Source organism: Anguilla rostrata, chromosome 16 (assembly GCF_018555375.3).
Source record: "Anguilla rostrata isolate EN2019 chromosome 16, ASM1855537v3, whole genome shotgun sequence".
In the NCBI taxonomy this organism is placed as follows: Eukaryota; Metazoa; Chordata; class Actinopteri; order Anguilliformes; family Anguillidae; genus Anguilla; species Anguilla rostrata.
This window is the reverse complement of record NC_057948.1, coordinates 7,072,208-7,088,167: the sequence shown is the minus strand read 5'-3', so window position 1 is coordinate 7,088,167 and position 15,960 is coordinate 7,072,208. Positions and strand designations below refer to the sequence as shown.

Below are 15,960 nucleotides of genomic sequence, written 5' to 3'. Positions count from 1 at the left end.
TGCTGTGGATCTTCGCTGTTCAGCTGCGCTCCCCCGCTGCGATGAATACAGGTTCAATTTCGTGAAATTTAGCTGCCTTTATTGACCCAAGTCTGAGCTTCCACGGGCCTGTGAAATATTTATCAATGTATTTATTATACACTTTGTACGTTGCTCTTAATAAGAGCGTCTGCCAAATGCCTGTAATGTAATATTTAGAAAAAGATCTGAACTTCCCTGTACAGAGAAAACGCTCGTCAGCATCGCTGGTATTTGTAGCATTATGAAGCACTGGCTGTAGGGACTAGTGCATGCTGGTATATTTGTAGCGTCTGCGTGCTGTAACCTTGGTGATTTATGGTTGATAGATAAAGCCACGCTTAGCCCTGGAGAGAGAGTCGGTCATTGTGGTTGTCTGTGTGTGGCTTCAGTGCGCGTGTCCGGTTAGGATGGGGGGTGGGGTGGGGGCCAACAACTGGGGCGAGGTAAGTGATTTCATCTTGACCCTGCCTCGTCCGTCATTCCCGACACCCGATAGGTCGACTTCTGTGAGAGCCGTCCTTCGATTGGTCAGGACCATCTGCAAGCCTGGGCTGCAGTGTGGTGTGGAGAACCGGGAACCATTCCACCGGTAACCAGAACCAGATGCTAACGATACTCAGAGCAGTGGATTCAGCTGAGTGAAGGCTGCTGGGCAATAAATAAATGAAAATTACCCTCTGGAAAAAAAATCTGTTCCTGTTTTAGACCGGACTTTGGTAACAGAAATTGAAGCGTTCTACAGAATAAAGAAACCTGAGCGAAGCTATGTTAAATGATGAAGAGCAGAAATTCAACTGAAATCACACGGGCTTCTGTCAAAGTGCAGCGATGTTTGTGACGGTAAGGGAAGGGCAAACTTTTCCCCTTTGAAAAGTTGCTGGATGGAACAACCTGTCACGACCGCCATCTTGCGTTTTCCTTCACCGTGGATCCGCCAGGGCTCGGACGGGCGCCTGGCGACAGCGAGCGGCAGCATCACGTGACCTTCCGGAAGGTCGGAACGACGCCGTGCGGATGCATTCGTCGAATGAGCGATATTCAAAGCGGAGCTCGCCAGCGATCGCAGGGGCCGGCTTTTAGTTTTTGGAGGTCTCGTTGCGAACACAAACCCAGAACCGCTGCTACTCTGTGGCGAGCGAGGAACAAAACCCCTGGAAAAGTGATGATGAACTTCAGGTTGTAAACGCTAAATAATTCCAGGTGCACAGTGCCCTTCTGGAACAAGAACTTCGCTTGAGTGAGGCGGGGAATCTTTCAGTGTGCTGAAGTTTATGACATCATCATCAGGCGACTGGATTTCTTTGGTCAGTTGGTCTGATTGAGTCGCAGCACAACATTTTAGTGACCACCCAGACAAGAACATGATACATGTGGGAGATCGGGTGGGCAGGTCAGGACTTGGGTGTTCTCAGGAGAGACTAATATTAAATCAAATTTCAAATCATCAAATCAAATTTTATTTATATAGCGTATTTTACAACAGTTGTCACAATACGCTTCACAGACAACCCTAGCCTAAACCCCCACAGGAGCAAGCTTAAGGCAACAGTGGCAAGGAAAAACTCCCTGTGGCGGATGGGGAGAAACCTTGGAAGGAACCAGGCTCAAGGGGGGGAAACCCATCCTCCTCTGGTCGGCTCAGGGTGCCGACTGGTGACCAGCATGTCAGCCAGTTTATGCACAAGATATGATATGTGATGTAGCTCAGATGATGGGTGGGGCCGGGTGGCGGTGATGGGGAAAAGAGGTTAGCCAGCTGTGTCTGTGGGAAGTAGCGAGGCTAAATGGCTAAATGCTGTTAATTAGCACTTCGCAGTCAGCCAAAGGTTTGTCCTCCTGGGAACTGGCAGTGTTTTCATTTTTTGGATCACAAAAACACGTTGCGGTGAAAATATTTTTTTTTTTAAAGTATGATTCATTTTTATCTAATGTCCCTTGTCGCGTACTGTAGGTTTCAGCACAGCAGTATATCTGGTTCTCAAGACTAAGACCAGAGACTCATGTCCCCTGTAGGGGACAAAAATGAATAATTGCCAGGAGGATGTGAATGTCTTCCAGCTTGTAGCCTGAAGTGTCACACTGGACCTTTTAATTGTTTTTTGGGGGGGGATTGGAGGTGGGCGGGGGTGCTGAGTGATTGAAAATGTAGTGAGGTAGAGGGTCTGCCAGGAACACCGCATCATAAGTAAAGAGAATGAAATGACATCAGGCAAAGTGATTAGATTAGCACCGATTCCTACGCTCCTCCAGGATTTAATTCAGCACTCAACACTTAACACAGGGCTGTCTTATGGGAAACAGATGCAAAAAGAGCGTACACTCATCATTTCACTTTGTAAGTATACATCTGAATATTGTATCAGCACAGATACCCTGAAAAGCTGAATTTTGATCAAACTGCATGCTCTCAGATTGAGAGCAAAGAGGCCAGAGTATAAAACTCTACGATGACCCCCCTTTTCTCTGCCTGACAACGGTGTAGTGGTGTCAGGACAAAGGCGTGTTCACAGTTTTAAATAAAATATGGCGTGAATAAGTCATACATATGAACACTCATAAAGGACTGGACAGGTGGATGATACAATCCCTCACTGAGTTTGTGTATATTAAAGGGTTAATTCAGCATCATGGTTATTGGCACGCTTATGGTCACATGTTCCTCAGCTTTTATAGACCAGCAGTACATAGTGCAGGAGATACCAGCATCATCCCTCTTTGTGACATCTTGTGAAAAGGAATTATGTTGAAGCCACAGAGGTCCTCACCTCCCTCAGTGACAGAAACGACCCATACCGTGTTACACCGATGCCAAGCTTGATTGACTCATTAGGGCTTTGAGCTGAAGGAGCCGGAAGCTAGACCTGAAGCTGAATTAACTGACGGATCGTAACCGCACAGAGAAGCTTTTGGTCACCTCGAACCCGTGAGATTTCCACACTCTGAGCCTGCAGGTAACCCGACACCCTCACAGCCTACTGTTTACTGACCATCGGGTGTGTAGGGGGGGGGCGGGGGGGCTACTTCATCATTCAAAGACGTTTAGCGGAGAGATAAAAGGGTTCGTCCGCTGCCGTTCCGTGAAGTGCGTCAGCGGGTTGGCCGACTCCCCCGCAACAGACGGTCACGGAGCTCAGGGATTGGACGCTCGGCGGGACGGACAGGAGCTCGGGGGCTTTCCCGTGACGGAGCTGCCGTAATCACAGCTTAACGAGGCGGTAACCCCCCTATCAGGGGGCTGAGCCCACCGGGGACGTGTTTGCGTCTTTACCCGTAACCCCCCCCTGAGAGCACACTGATCCTGTTTACACTGTCTGGGTCTGGACTTTGCAAGTACCTTGAGAAGAGGGAGGAGTTTGGGAAAGGGGTGGAGGGGAGGGGGAGGGGGGGGTTAGAGGTTGGGGGGAGGGCGAGGGGGCCGAGTCAGGGGGTGGGGTCGAGATGTTTACCCCAGGAGGAAGGTCTCCAAAGTGGCCTGGGAGAGCCGTGGGGAAGGTTAGGTCGCGAGAGTGGGACCGGAGCGGCTAATTTTAACTCCGCCGCCCCGCCCCCCCCGCCCCCCGCCACATGCCGGCGCTCGTCCGCCGCAGGGCCCGGGCCCCAGACCGCGTCCCCGCGGCAACCCCGACGCCCGGGATGGCTCTCGGCGGGGCCCGCGGGGTCCCGACGAGGGGCCGCAGCCAGCTCTGCTGCGAGCACTACAGAGCGGTAAGCCTGCCTTCCGAACGCCAGCACCTGGCAAACGGGAGCCTCTTCATACAGGACTTTCTGAAATGGATACAGATGTGGTATGCATGGGGGGGGGGGGCGGGACGGAAGCGAAACTTGAACTTCGTTGACTTTTAAATATTGTCAACTTTATTGTTTTTTTTTTTTTTGGAGAGTTCATCTTCTCGTGCTGTCAATTAAAAAAAAGATAAATAAAAAATTGTTTTAACTCTTGTTAGCATTCAGTGCAGTGTGCTACATACAAGGCTGATGAAACCGTTGACTGTCTTGAAGGACTTTTCCTGAACACAGTCAGTGGATTATTGCATGTTTCCCTGGATGCGCACTGATAGTATCTTCTAACAGCGTTCTAGCACGTTCTTTACCCGTCGGCCGACCCGACCATCGCGCGCTCTCTTTCGAGCGCTTGTAAGCTTAGGGTTGTAACTAGGTAGCTGTTTTGTAGTTAGTTAATGCACCTGTCTTAACTACTGCTTGTATTTTTGCATAGACTGCGTTGTTGCCGTTCTCGGTTGTGTTAGTGTTATTCAGTTTAACCTTCAGGGTCCAAGTTGAACTATGCGGTTGTTCCCTGCACTTGGACCGGTGCTTCTCTCTAGGGGTTTCGTCATACTTGTTCCTGGTTATGGTTATACACTTTGTTGTACGTCGCTCTGGATAAGAGCGTCTGCCAAATGCCTGCAATGTAATGTAATGTAATGGCACAAGCTTCAGGGTACGCCGTTGAGATGAGATGCTAGATAGATGGTTTATTTGTCCTGGAGGGGCTTTTACAGTGAATGGGCGGACGGCACAGGCGCGCGCCTTTGTGACAGCGGTGTTTACGCGGGACTCGTCAGGGCAGGGGGACTGCCTCGGCAAAGGCTAGCTTCCCATCTGTCAAGGTACCAAATCCGATCTTCTCCCCGGGAAGGACCCCCGAGCCGACTTCCCTCGCTCCCTCCGTCCGCGTGCCTGCTGTCCCTTACCGCGACTATCCGACGCGCCTTCCGTCCGTCGATGATAAGACACCCCGGCCGGCCGCGGTAAAAGCGGAAAAGACCTGCCGGGGCAGGAAAGCCGCTGCGGGACGACGGGAGCCTTTTGAAGACCGGCGGGACCGGCAGCGCGAGAGCGGGAGAGCACCTGTTCCCGCTTCAAACGAGGGGTCGGGCCGTCAGCCAGGGCCGCGGTCACGGCCGTGCAGCCGGCCCCTCGAGCGGCACGCGATCGGCCACGAGAGCAGACATCAAAGGACGGAACGCGGCGGCCGGTGCTCTCCCCCGCACGCACGCGCGTGCTACGAAGCCTGGGGTGCGTCTTCTCCCGGCGGGTTAGCGGCTTTGTAGACGCGGTGTTGAGGCGGCTCCATGTCGCACGGCGGGAGTGGACGTGCCGGGTTGCCGCTGGACTCGGTTTCCCAGCTTGAGGGGGGTTTGCCTCCGCCCTTGGAGGACCAGGAAGGAGAACATGTGACCCGCTGGAGTCCATGAGGCAGTTCGGTATTATCAGGGCTTCAGGCTCATCTAAATCACGTCTAAAGAAATCTCAGGGTTTTCTGGGGTGAATATGAGGTTATGTCATACACCTTCCTGGCGCCTGATAGCTACTGTGCTAAGGCTGTGTCATAAACTTTACTGGCGATTGTTAACCGATGTGCTCAAGCTGAGTCATACACTTTCCTGGGGACTGACGTGATTTCCTTGCTTTTTAATTGTGACCCTCATCCTACAACCTGCATATCTGATTTCAAACGAAGGTCGATGCCTTTCTTTAAAGCCGTGCCCTGTGTTTAGATGAGTGATCTTTGTTTTAAGACTCGAAGAGCACAGATTGAAAGCCGAACGGCGCGCACCTGTTGTTTCTCGTCGTTGGAACGGCGTGAGTCATGCCCTGAGTAACGACCAGAGGCTCCTGGGGTTTTTTCGTGACACGGAAAGGCGCGCGCGAGGTCAGCCTGTCTATATAGCGGTCGGTGCTGCTGCAAGGGATTTTGGGGGAAGTGAATCACGCTCAGCCTTTCGCGGAATCACAGCCCTCGGTGGCCTCATATTCCGTTACGGACCGGACCCGTCAGCCCTCGATGAGGCGGGCTTCTATTAAAATTCAAATGAATGGCTTACGCGTCGGTTCTCCATGTGTGGGTGCGAATCCTTTCCCAAGCGATTTGAGGTGAAGAGCTCGTTAAATGCGCATTTCGCTCTGAATACCGCTGTCAGCTGGGGCAGATCACTTACCGCGTGGAGTAATGTTGAGCCAAACATTTCTGAGATTCCTCCGGGAGATATCCACACTGTGTGCCCAGCTCGACATCCCCGTTCTGTGAATGGAGCCGAAATGGAACACACGGGGGTTCCGTTACACTGGCATCAGTTCTGAATGTGCGTGCCTGATTTATGAATGAACTGAACTGAGTACACTGTTTCCCAGTGAGATGCATGACCTAGCACTCGCTTAATACATTTCAGAATTTCTTGGTGGACAGAACAATTTGAAATATACATTTTCGTCCCATTTTACAAACTTAAAAAAACTGCTACTACGGCAACAGATGATATTTTTATACTCTTAGCTTCTAATTGTATTGCACGATAAAGCATACTGTTTTGAAAAGGTAACGTTTGAATGGTTTCCTTGCATTTCCCGTGTGTATGCAATTACGCACATGCCAATCCCCACTCGCCCCCCTACCGTCACGGTTTTGTGATCGGGCTCTTCTCGTGTTAAATACATTCTACTGAGTGCGTGGCCTCTATTATTTACCAGTGTAATCTCATACATTCTTCGGCCTTGACATTTCACTGTTTGCAGACAAGTCTTCGTGGCTAATGAGATGCTGAAATGAAGGCGAAGCCGTTCTAAATAGCACAATTATCAACAAAGGCATTCAGATTATTCAGACGCTAGTAGCATTCAAGTGCTCTTGGCCACTGAAGGCCGTGTCTGTCTTCAGCCGTGATGTCAGAAGCCTCATTTGGGGGGAAAGAACTGGCACAGCCTGAAAACGGCACTTGAATCGCTCAAAATGCTCTGAATTTGAATAGCACGCGAATATGCCAACGAGCGCTCTGGAAACGGCAGACTCGCAGTCGTATGTTTCTGCTTTCCGCGGTTGGTTTTACTCGTAAATTTTTGTTTTGCTTTGCTTTTAAATTACACTTTCACTGTCGAAATTCTTGACGTTTTTGTTCCTTCTTGTCCTCACTGCCGCTTGTGTTTCTGTTGCAGATCTACACGGATTGGGCCAACCATTATCTGGCGAAATCTGGCCACAAGCGCCTGATCAAGGACCTGCAGCAAGACGTCGCGGACGGAGTGCTGCTGGCCGAAATCATACAGGTTATAGGTAAGAAAATGTCCTTTTATGCTATCTAAAAACACAACTTCTTGTCCTTTAATTGACAACTTTCCAACCTGCTCCTCCTTATTTACATGTGATGTCGTGGCTACTACTGTATTCTGCGCGTTGTGAAGTTTGTAATCGGAGCTATTCCGAAAGTTGCAGAACATATCGACTATATATTTACTTAAGCAATATTGGCTAGTTTTTGCATTTCTTCAATACGTTTTATAAAACCTTAAAACACGCGGTTTAGCATTAATTTACGTGGAAAATTTATAATAATTGTCAAGTTTAGAAACACGGAAATAAATACTGCTTTTCTTTAAAGTATGATTTTCGGAAGGACAGTGTAAATTATAATTCTGAAGAAAATGAGCTTTAATATCAATAACAACAAACAGTAAATCATTTCAGGTGGTAGGCTATATGACAGAGGAAAGCTTGCCCTAATTTCTCTGACAATGGAAAGGAAGTGTTGCTTCCATTATTCAGGGGTGGCATTGTCCCCACTGCTTTAATGGGACCTGCCACCTTCACTGCTGAAAAGCTGTGTTTTATTGCGGGCAATGCTAACGCTAAATCCCCCCCCCCCCCCCCCCCCCCCCCCCCGGGCCCCCCCAGCTATCCCTGCACCACATCAGTGGAGCAACAGTTAACCACGACCCCCCACCACCCCGCAACTCAGCATGACAAAGAGCCTCCTGCAGGATTTACTTTTTTTATTTATCCCTGCTACCAGAGCTGAGTGCATCGGACTGTAAATATCAAAGTGGGCGGGGCCAACACATGATATGCCTCCTTTTATGGGCATCTCCTCAGGAACCTCTCACTGAACAGCTTTTTTTTTTTACACTGAAGATTCTTCAGCCACGATAAATTCTGCATTTTATGTATAAATTGTACAGTTTGACTAAGCCTTGTATACTGCGATACTGCAGAACTCCCATAATGCAATTTGAGCTTTTCCTTTCTGAGCAATCAGTATCGGAGAATAATTTTGTTTTTTTATACGATCCGTCATGAGTTAAAAAAAAAATAATTAAGGTAGGGATTCAGTGTGATGAAATCAATGCTATTTGCAAAAATATGTCAGTTGACGTGCTGACATGGCGCAGTGAATATGTGGAAATTATTCCGCGGTGGTTTGAAATTCGGGGGCGGCGCCCGTGGTGCAGAGGAGACGGTGGACTCGGGAGCCCGGTCATGCAGATGCTGAATGCGCATTGCTGCGGGTAGCGTAGCGCCTCGTACCGTAAGCGCTGCGCTGTGTTTTGAGCCGCGTTGCGCTGGCTCCACTCTGCGGGAACAAACCCCCGGAGGAGAGGAGGGGGTGTGTGTGAAGGACAGCGGACGTTCGTTGGGGGCACCAGAACTTGGGCGGAAGCCAGAGGACCGCGGAGCTGCCCGGCTTTGGCAACTCCGATTCCAGACGCGTTTGCTCACTCAGGAAATTGGCCAATCGCTGGCTTTTCCTGTCGATTCGGCGTTTTCAGAAATCCAGTATAATCTCCGCGTCTGGCCCAGTCCTAGCATCCCGAGAGAGCTATGACATCATCCGCTGCATCATTGGGGTGTTGCCGTCCTGGTACAGTAAGCAGTGTTTTTAAACCAAGGACTTTTCGCATAGTACTGCAGTGCGTACAACAACCACAGGAATATCCCCAAAGTGTACTATTTCCACCATTGCGGACCTATGAAAAGAGTTACAGTTTAAGGCAGTGGTTCTCAACTCGGGCCAGGAAGGGCCGGTGTGGGTGCAGGCTTTTGTTCCAACCAAGCAGTTACACACCTGATTCTACTAATCAAGGTCCTTAGTAAAGGCTCCAAAGGTTGATTAGTAGAAGCAGGTGTGTAACTGCTTGGTTGGAACAAAAGCCTGCACCCACACCGGCCCTTTCTGGCCCGAGTTGAGAACCGCTGGTTTAAGGTAACCTAAATTATGGCTAATTCACAACAGTGAAATGACAGATTACTGGCATTTGGATTTAGTTTTCCTAGTTTGAAATGAAGCAATATAAAACCACAGCAGGCCCTTTTATAGCAAAAGGGCACTTGGTTGCCGGTTTGATTCCATGATCAGCTGTCTCGGGCACTTCCTCTGTAGATGAGTTCAAATGGGGTTTTTGTGTGGCGCCATTGTAAAGTCTTAATAGGTGACGTAATAGGTCAGTCGCCGATTGGCCGCAATCTCACGGCCTCCATCGGGATGTGCGTCAGGCTCCATTTTGTACGGCCAACGGGGAGTCTTCCTCAATGGGCTGACTTCACCCTTTTCGGTTATTTGATCTCTTGTGCGGGTTATATTTCATTGTCGTCTACGTCCATTGTCGTCAAAGTGCACGGGCCGTTTGTCTGTCCCTCCTTCCTCTTCATTGGGGGTTGCCAGGCAACACCATCCTTTGCTCCAAGACAGCTAAGTTTCAGTCTAAAACCAAAAGTGGGCGGAAAATGAAGAAGCGTAGTTCTCGCAGTCTATGCGTGAGTGTGTTTATTTCTCACGTTGATCACCTGATAATATCTGTATTCATCTCTGAACTGATCACAAACCTGATATGGAGGTACGCGTGAGTCTAAATGTCAGTCAAACAGTTAAAGCGCAGTTAGTGGAGTTTAAACGGGCTGTGAGCACGTTACTTCTGAATGCCACGTTTGCTTCCTGCTCAGCACAAGAACAAGCAGCAAACAAACAAGGCTTTATGGGTAACAGCGTATGCTAAATGAATACATGCAATGTGTGTTCTGTGCTGTGAGCCTTTTCTGTGTCGCAGGGGGCTGGAGGAGCAACTGTCAATCAGAGCCGTGGACTAGTTTGAGCTTGTGTGCAGTGTCTTGGATGTCTTGTGTACAGAGTCTTGGATGTCTCGTGTAGAGTCTTGGATGTCTTGTGTACAGAGTCTTGGATGATCATAGTTACAGAGTCTTGGATGTTATCTGTGATACGATAGTTTGGATGTCTTGTGTACAGAGTTGGATGTCTTGTGTCACAGCTCTGTATGTCTGTGAGAACAGAGGCTTTGGAGTTGCTATGTATAGTGTCTTGGATGTCTTGTGTACAGAGTCTTGGATGTCTCGTGTACAGAGTCTTGGATGTCTTGTGTACAGAGTCTTGGATGTCTTGTGTACAGAGTCTTGGATGTCTTGTGTACAGAGTCTTGGATGTCTTGTGTACAGAGTCTTGGATGTCTTGTGTACAGTGTCTTGGATGTCTTGTGCGTAGTGTCTTTGTCTACAGCATTGTGAGTGGACTCACCTGGCCCATGTTACACATTGTTTGGCGGCCGGTTCCACAGCAGGCCGGGGGTACAGAGGAGCCCCCCCCCCCCCCCCGAGAAGCTGTCCACACAGTTGTCGGCCTGAGAGTACGGCCTTGTTTCAGCTGCTGTGGGCTGGGCCTCGGGAACCCCTTGAGAATCACCCCCCCCACACTACACCCCTCCCAACCCCACCCCCAAACGAGCTGCTATCCCGGGCCCGGGCTGGCCCTCTGTGCCGTTGCTTTGATAAGATTGAGTTTCTCCGGGGCAGTACCTCCCTCCGCACTGAAAGAGCCCTCTCGCCTTAGTCTGCGGGGACGACGGTCTCCAAAGAGACGTGACTAAGAGTCCTCTTTCTGTTCTTCTCTCCCCGTCTCCTTGCAGCCAGTGAGAAGATTGCGGATATCAATGGGTGCCCAAAGAGCCGGTCTCAGATGGTGAGTAAAGCTGCTTTGCTGGTTCCTCTTTATCCGCGGTTTCTTTAATGTGCAGCGTTAAAGTTACAATGCTGCCTGTTCGCAGCCTGTTAGCCATCCTGGTAACCATTGGCTACCCTTCCGCCTTGTCATGTCTGAATTCGTCCCTCCTCCTAGATTATGGTCTGTTAGATGTTTACTTATTGGTTGTTCTGAACTTTTTCAGAGTTTATTGTTTTGTATACAACAGGGCTGCCCAACCCTGTTCCTGCCCGTCTACCATCCTGTAGATTTTCACTGCAACCAACAAAACACCTCATTCAGCTAGAGATCTCATCGAGATGCTAATTAGCAGAGTCAGGTGGTGCCACATAACGGTTGAAATGAGAACCTGCAGGACTGTAGATCTCCAGGAGCGGGGTCGGGCAGCCCTGGTATAGAAGAAGCACTTTGCTGCTTGTACGTGTAACCCCGATGAAGGAATCTTGCCAAAACGCATTAGTTTTAGCAATAAAATCTTCATTTTTATACTTAACTCATATATGCCGGAAAATTAAATGTTTATTTAACTTTCTCGGCACCTCGGAGTGTTTCAGCGAAGCAATGCCAAAGTCGCATCATTTATTCTGCGTATAACCATTGGCAGACTGCGCATGAAGTCAGGCTGCCAGGGTAGTTAATGCAGGCTCTGGTTTTTTTAACGGTCCCGTTGAAGACTTAACGGCGTTCGGTAGGGGCGGGGGGGACTCCCACGTCGAGACGGACGGCGATTTCCTTGGGCGCGCATCCCTTTCCTGAGCTGAGGGTGCGATTCGTTGTTTTCACCACAGCCAGTGACGGTTAAGACGTGTCTGAAGACACGCAGGCTCCTGGGCTCGCTCGCAAAAGAGACGTCAACCTCAACGCGACTGCCCCGGTTAAACAAAGGAGAAATAACGTAATAATAGAAGAGTTTAAACACAGCTCTTTGCTCAACCTTCTTCAGCGCTTACAAGAGCCGACGGGGGGGGGCAAAATTTTCAGAACTGCCCGGCCCGTTGTATCGCGTGGCGTGGCGTCCTCCGCATCGATTAGGCCTGGTCCCTTTTACCGCCAAACGACGGCTTCACAGCTCCCTGCAGCGTCGAGGCTTCGGACGTTAGCCCGCCGCCTCCGCGTTCGCTCTCTCTCCACCCGCGATTATCTGCCCGCCATTCTGCCGCTGAACGCCGAAGGTGCCGCTCTCTCCGGCGGGGGCCCGGCCGCCGGTACCGCCGCCTCGCTCTGGAGCGGGGGTCCGGCTGGAGCGGGCGCTTCTGAACTCTTCCGAACGCGGGCGGGCTTTTCCCGGAATCCGCCTGGGCGGAGGCGCAGGAGTCCCCGTGAGGCAGGCGCTGAGGCGGCCATTGTGCAAACGAGCCGCGTTTTTTAATTTACATTTTTTTTTTCTCCCTGAACGCATTTGCATCCTCTGAGTAGCGGAAATCAAAGGCGGCGGCGGCTGTTGGGAGTGCGATGAAGGTTCGATCGCCGCCGCTCTTCTTCTCGATCGCGTAAAAAACACTCGCCCCTCTCAACCCCCCCGAATTGCCGTAGCGCACTTCACCCGCTGGTTTAAATCGGGACACGGTTCAGCAGGCTAGCACGTGTGGAATGGATCGTTCTTCAGATTGGATCCGTTCATGAATGCGTGGTGCGTTACGGATGCGTTCGTAAAAAGCGGCCTGTCAGAATCGCCTGCCAGAAGGCACTGCGGTTCTGGAAAGCGGCCGTGAGAAAGCAAAGTTTAGTAATCTGTGGGACTAAAGCAAAATTAATTGTAATCTGAGAATGGAACAATTCAATTTATTTGTATATAGTGCTTTTCACAGAGAACTGTCACAAAGATAGATACATAAGAAACAGAGGAAAAACGAGCAAACACCAGGCCTGAACCCCCAAACAGCAAGCACGTGAGGTAAAAAAAGAAAAAACTCCCAGTGGGGGGAAAAACCCTCAAACGGTGGCAAGAAAAAACTCTGAGTGAATGGTGATCTGATAATAGAGTAGAATGAATGGTGATCTATGAGAACTGAGTGTTATAATTGTAACTATAGACATGTCCAATATAGATCCAATGGAGATCGGTAGTTTATGATGTCCTGTTTTATGCCTGGTTCCCTATACCAGTGGGTTAAAAAGTCACTTTATCATCTGTGGTGGGTGTGAGCAGTTGTCAGCAACTGTCTTCAGTTAGCCTTGTCACTGAGATGGGTGGTCCTTAGCCTGAGCATCAGTGCTTTAGGGGGTCCTGGATGATGAAAAGGTTTGGGAAACCCTGTGATTGGCTGAACACGAGTAGCTGTTTTAACAACTGCTCCTGTCTGTCATTCTTAAAACAGCCCCCCCACCCTAAATGACTGCCAAGCAAGAAAGAAAATGACACAGCCCCCCCCTCACATTTACAAGTTTAGGAGGACGTTGACACAGGATCACTAAAAAACTGCAGGGATGATTCCATGTGTTAACTGAAGCCCACCCACAACCACAGAGGTGGACCTATCAGGTGGCTGTTGTTTATCTGCAAGATTCCTTGTGTAGAAGGTACTTTATGGCTTGGGAGTCGAGTCTCGGCACGCTCCTTCTGTAGTTTCAGACGAACGGAATCGTCCGCGTTTTTTACGCTTGAGGAAGCGATTAACGAGACGCGTGCTTCTCGCGGTGAGACACACAGCTTTAATCAGCGCGTGAAAGCCCAGCTGATTCCTTAGTCAGCTCGTCCTGCGGAAATCCCCATCTCCACCATCCACGGAGAAAGACTACAGTAAAAAATATAAAAAACTGGGAATTCCGAATTTCAAACAGCGCGATATTAAACAAACATTCGTTGACTTCGCTCTCACTTTTTAGGTCGCAAAGTGTGACTCGGCACCGGTTTAGCTACTTTCGGTTTCACACTGTTGTTAATTGCGCAAGGCGCGCGCAAGTTGCTTGCGGTAGATTTATGAATTTTCAAAAATAACGGTCAACGTCATAATTGACACGCTCCTTATTTTTCCTCCTCTTTTGCCTGTGTTAAAACCCAACTCCAACCGCAGATTCTCTGAACACGTTACGGCAAACCAGTTCTAACCAATCAGACACAGTCTTTAAATGACTGTTGACACATCCATCAAATCTCCCCTCAGCATGTCACGATAAATCCCCTGTACCGCGAAAATACATTTCATACCCAGCCTTAAACCCTACGGCCTGTGTTCTGGTAGAAGCACTGATCCAGGGTCAGTTTCACAATAGATACAGATTGGACATAGCCGGGGCAAAACTAATCCTGCATCAGCCTTCCTACTCTAATATGTCTTATAAATATGGGCCCTAGCCCTGGCATCTGTTATAGCCCACAGTACTGGAGGTTTTTGTGTGCAAACTGCAAAGTCTTTACATTTTTACATTACAGGCATTTAGCAGACGCTCTTGTCCAAAGCAGCTTACACTGAATTTAAATTTGTTATTTATTTTTAAACGTAGTATCCTTTTTATGCTGCTGGGATATATATCCTGACGTAATGCAGGTTAAGTATCTTGCTCAAGGGTACAACAGCACCCGTCCAACCTGGAAATCGAACCCTGCAGCCTTTAGATTACAAGCCCAGTGCCCTTGCTGTTCTAACTCTACTGCCGTCTTAATCTCTCAGTGCATCAGTGCATGGCTTTCCTAGCCCAAACAAATCATTGACAGTGCAGCTGCACGGCTGCATTGCTCAAGCCCGACACGTAGGATGTTTGTGTTAGACAGAAGCACGCTCAAGTCTAGGAGTTACAGTGTAACGTTTTAGCCTGACTGTCGTGAGGAAAGCTAGGCTGCGTGCGGATCTGACGTTAATGACCCAGGTCCGGGCGGCGCAGGGACCGTCGGGTTAATGTTTGACCGGCGCGACGGAAAGTACCGACCCGGACGCGTCGCGGCGACGTCGGCCTCCCGCGTGCGCGTTTGACGGGCGACGGTGGCGCCGCTGCGTCAGCTGACCGGCGAGGTGAACTCCGGGTGACCCAGCGCATGCAAATCTGCCGAGCTCGCCGCTCCAGCGGTCGCCAAAAAGCGTCCGGCCGCCGCCCTCCCCGACCAGCGCGGGGGGGGGTTTCCGGGAGCTCTCTGTTCATCGGGCGGCCGTCTCAAAGGTGAGGTCGTAAACGAAGCGCTCGGATTTTCCCTCGCCTGACGAGAAGGCCGCTTCGGACCGACCGACGGCGAACCGCTGACGTCCGACCGGCACGTGAGGAGGAAGAGGCGTCCGAAAACACGAGAGGAATTTCCTGGCTTCAGACGGTGCGACGATGTGCTCTTAAGTCCTTTGTGTCAATGATGAATGGAGCGCTTGTTCTCCTGTACCTGCGGATTACACCATCCCATTGTTTGACATACCTTGCGTTGTCTGAGACCAGAAAGGGGAGAACGCCTTGAGCAGGAAGCCACGGCGGATGCCGAGCGTGTCTGAGTTGACGAGGGCGATACTCGGATACTCGACGGTGCTCCGCAGGGCCGCCCGCGCGCGGCGTACGCGTCTCCGCCCTGGAGAGAGCGCTCAGCCGGGCGAACGACCGAGCGCTAACTGCGCGCGCGCCCGCTCGGCTGGACGTTTCCGGAACGATCCGCAGCCCCTCCCCTCTGTTTGCTCAGCGTGAACCGACGCAGATAAACATTTGAAATCTGCACGGGTGGCTGCTGTGAGCAGGTGCTTCCGGCAGTGCGCACAGGTAACACTGCCTTCAGGTAAGATGCAATGTACAGTGCTGTTGCATAGAACTGATGACATAGCATTGATGTTTTTTTTGACAAACTGACTGTAGTTGATCAGTTGATGTTAATGACCCTTATAGCAACTCTGTATGTTCTGTTCTGTGTATATGAGTGGAGGAGCAAGACACTGGTGCAGAAGGCTATAGGCTGAATTATATGGACACATATAGGATGTGACAGCAGTGAGGTTTTAGGGATTTAGAGTAGAATGGTGGAGAGAACAACGGCTTTCTTCATATGAGGGATGAAGAAAGTTCTAGAACGCTACGTAGTACTCATGAAGAAATTAGCCTTTAGCTGTTCTCTTGTTTTTTTTTGGGTCATATAAGCTTCTAGAATCTTTATTCTGCATTTCAGCAGAAGTTGTGACTCTGAACCGGTGAGGTTTTCAACATGGTTGCCATCATCAGGGATGCAGGCAATGATGGTCAAGTGGAGTTCTCGAGGTTCCGGTTGTTAGTGTTC

At 50.0% G+C, this 15,960-nt stretch overlaps 1 protein-coding gene across 1 annotated transcript in view; it reads left to right on the top strand.

Moving 5' to 3' along the window:
• The window catches only part of LOC135242613 (neuron navigator 2-like), a 139,392-nt gene that overhangs the window by 17,737 nt on the left and 105,695 nt on the right, over positions 1 to 15,960 (top strand). Inside the window, exons 2-3 of the mRNA XM_064313763.1 lie at positions 6,955 to 7,072; positions 10,708 to 10,760. Of these exons, the coding sequence (XP_064169833.1) occupies positions 6,955 to 7,072; positions 10,708 to 10,760 (171 nt within the window). The remainder of the gene's footprint in view (positions 1 to 6,954; positions 7,073 to 10,707; positions 10,761 to 15,960) is intronic.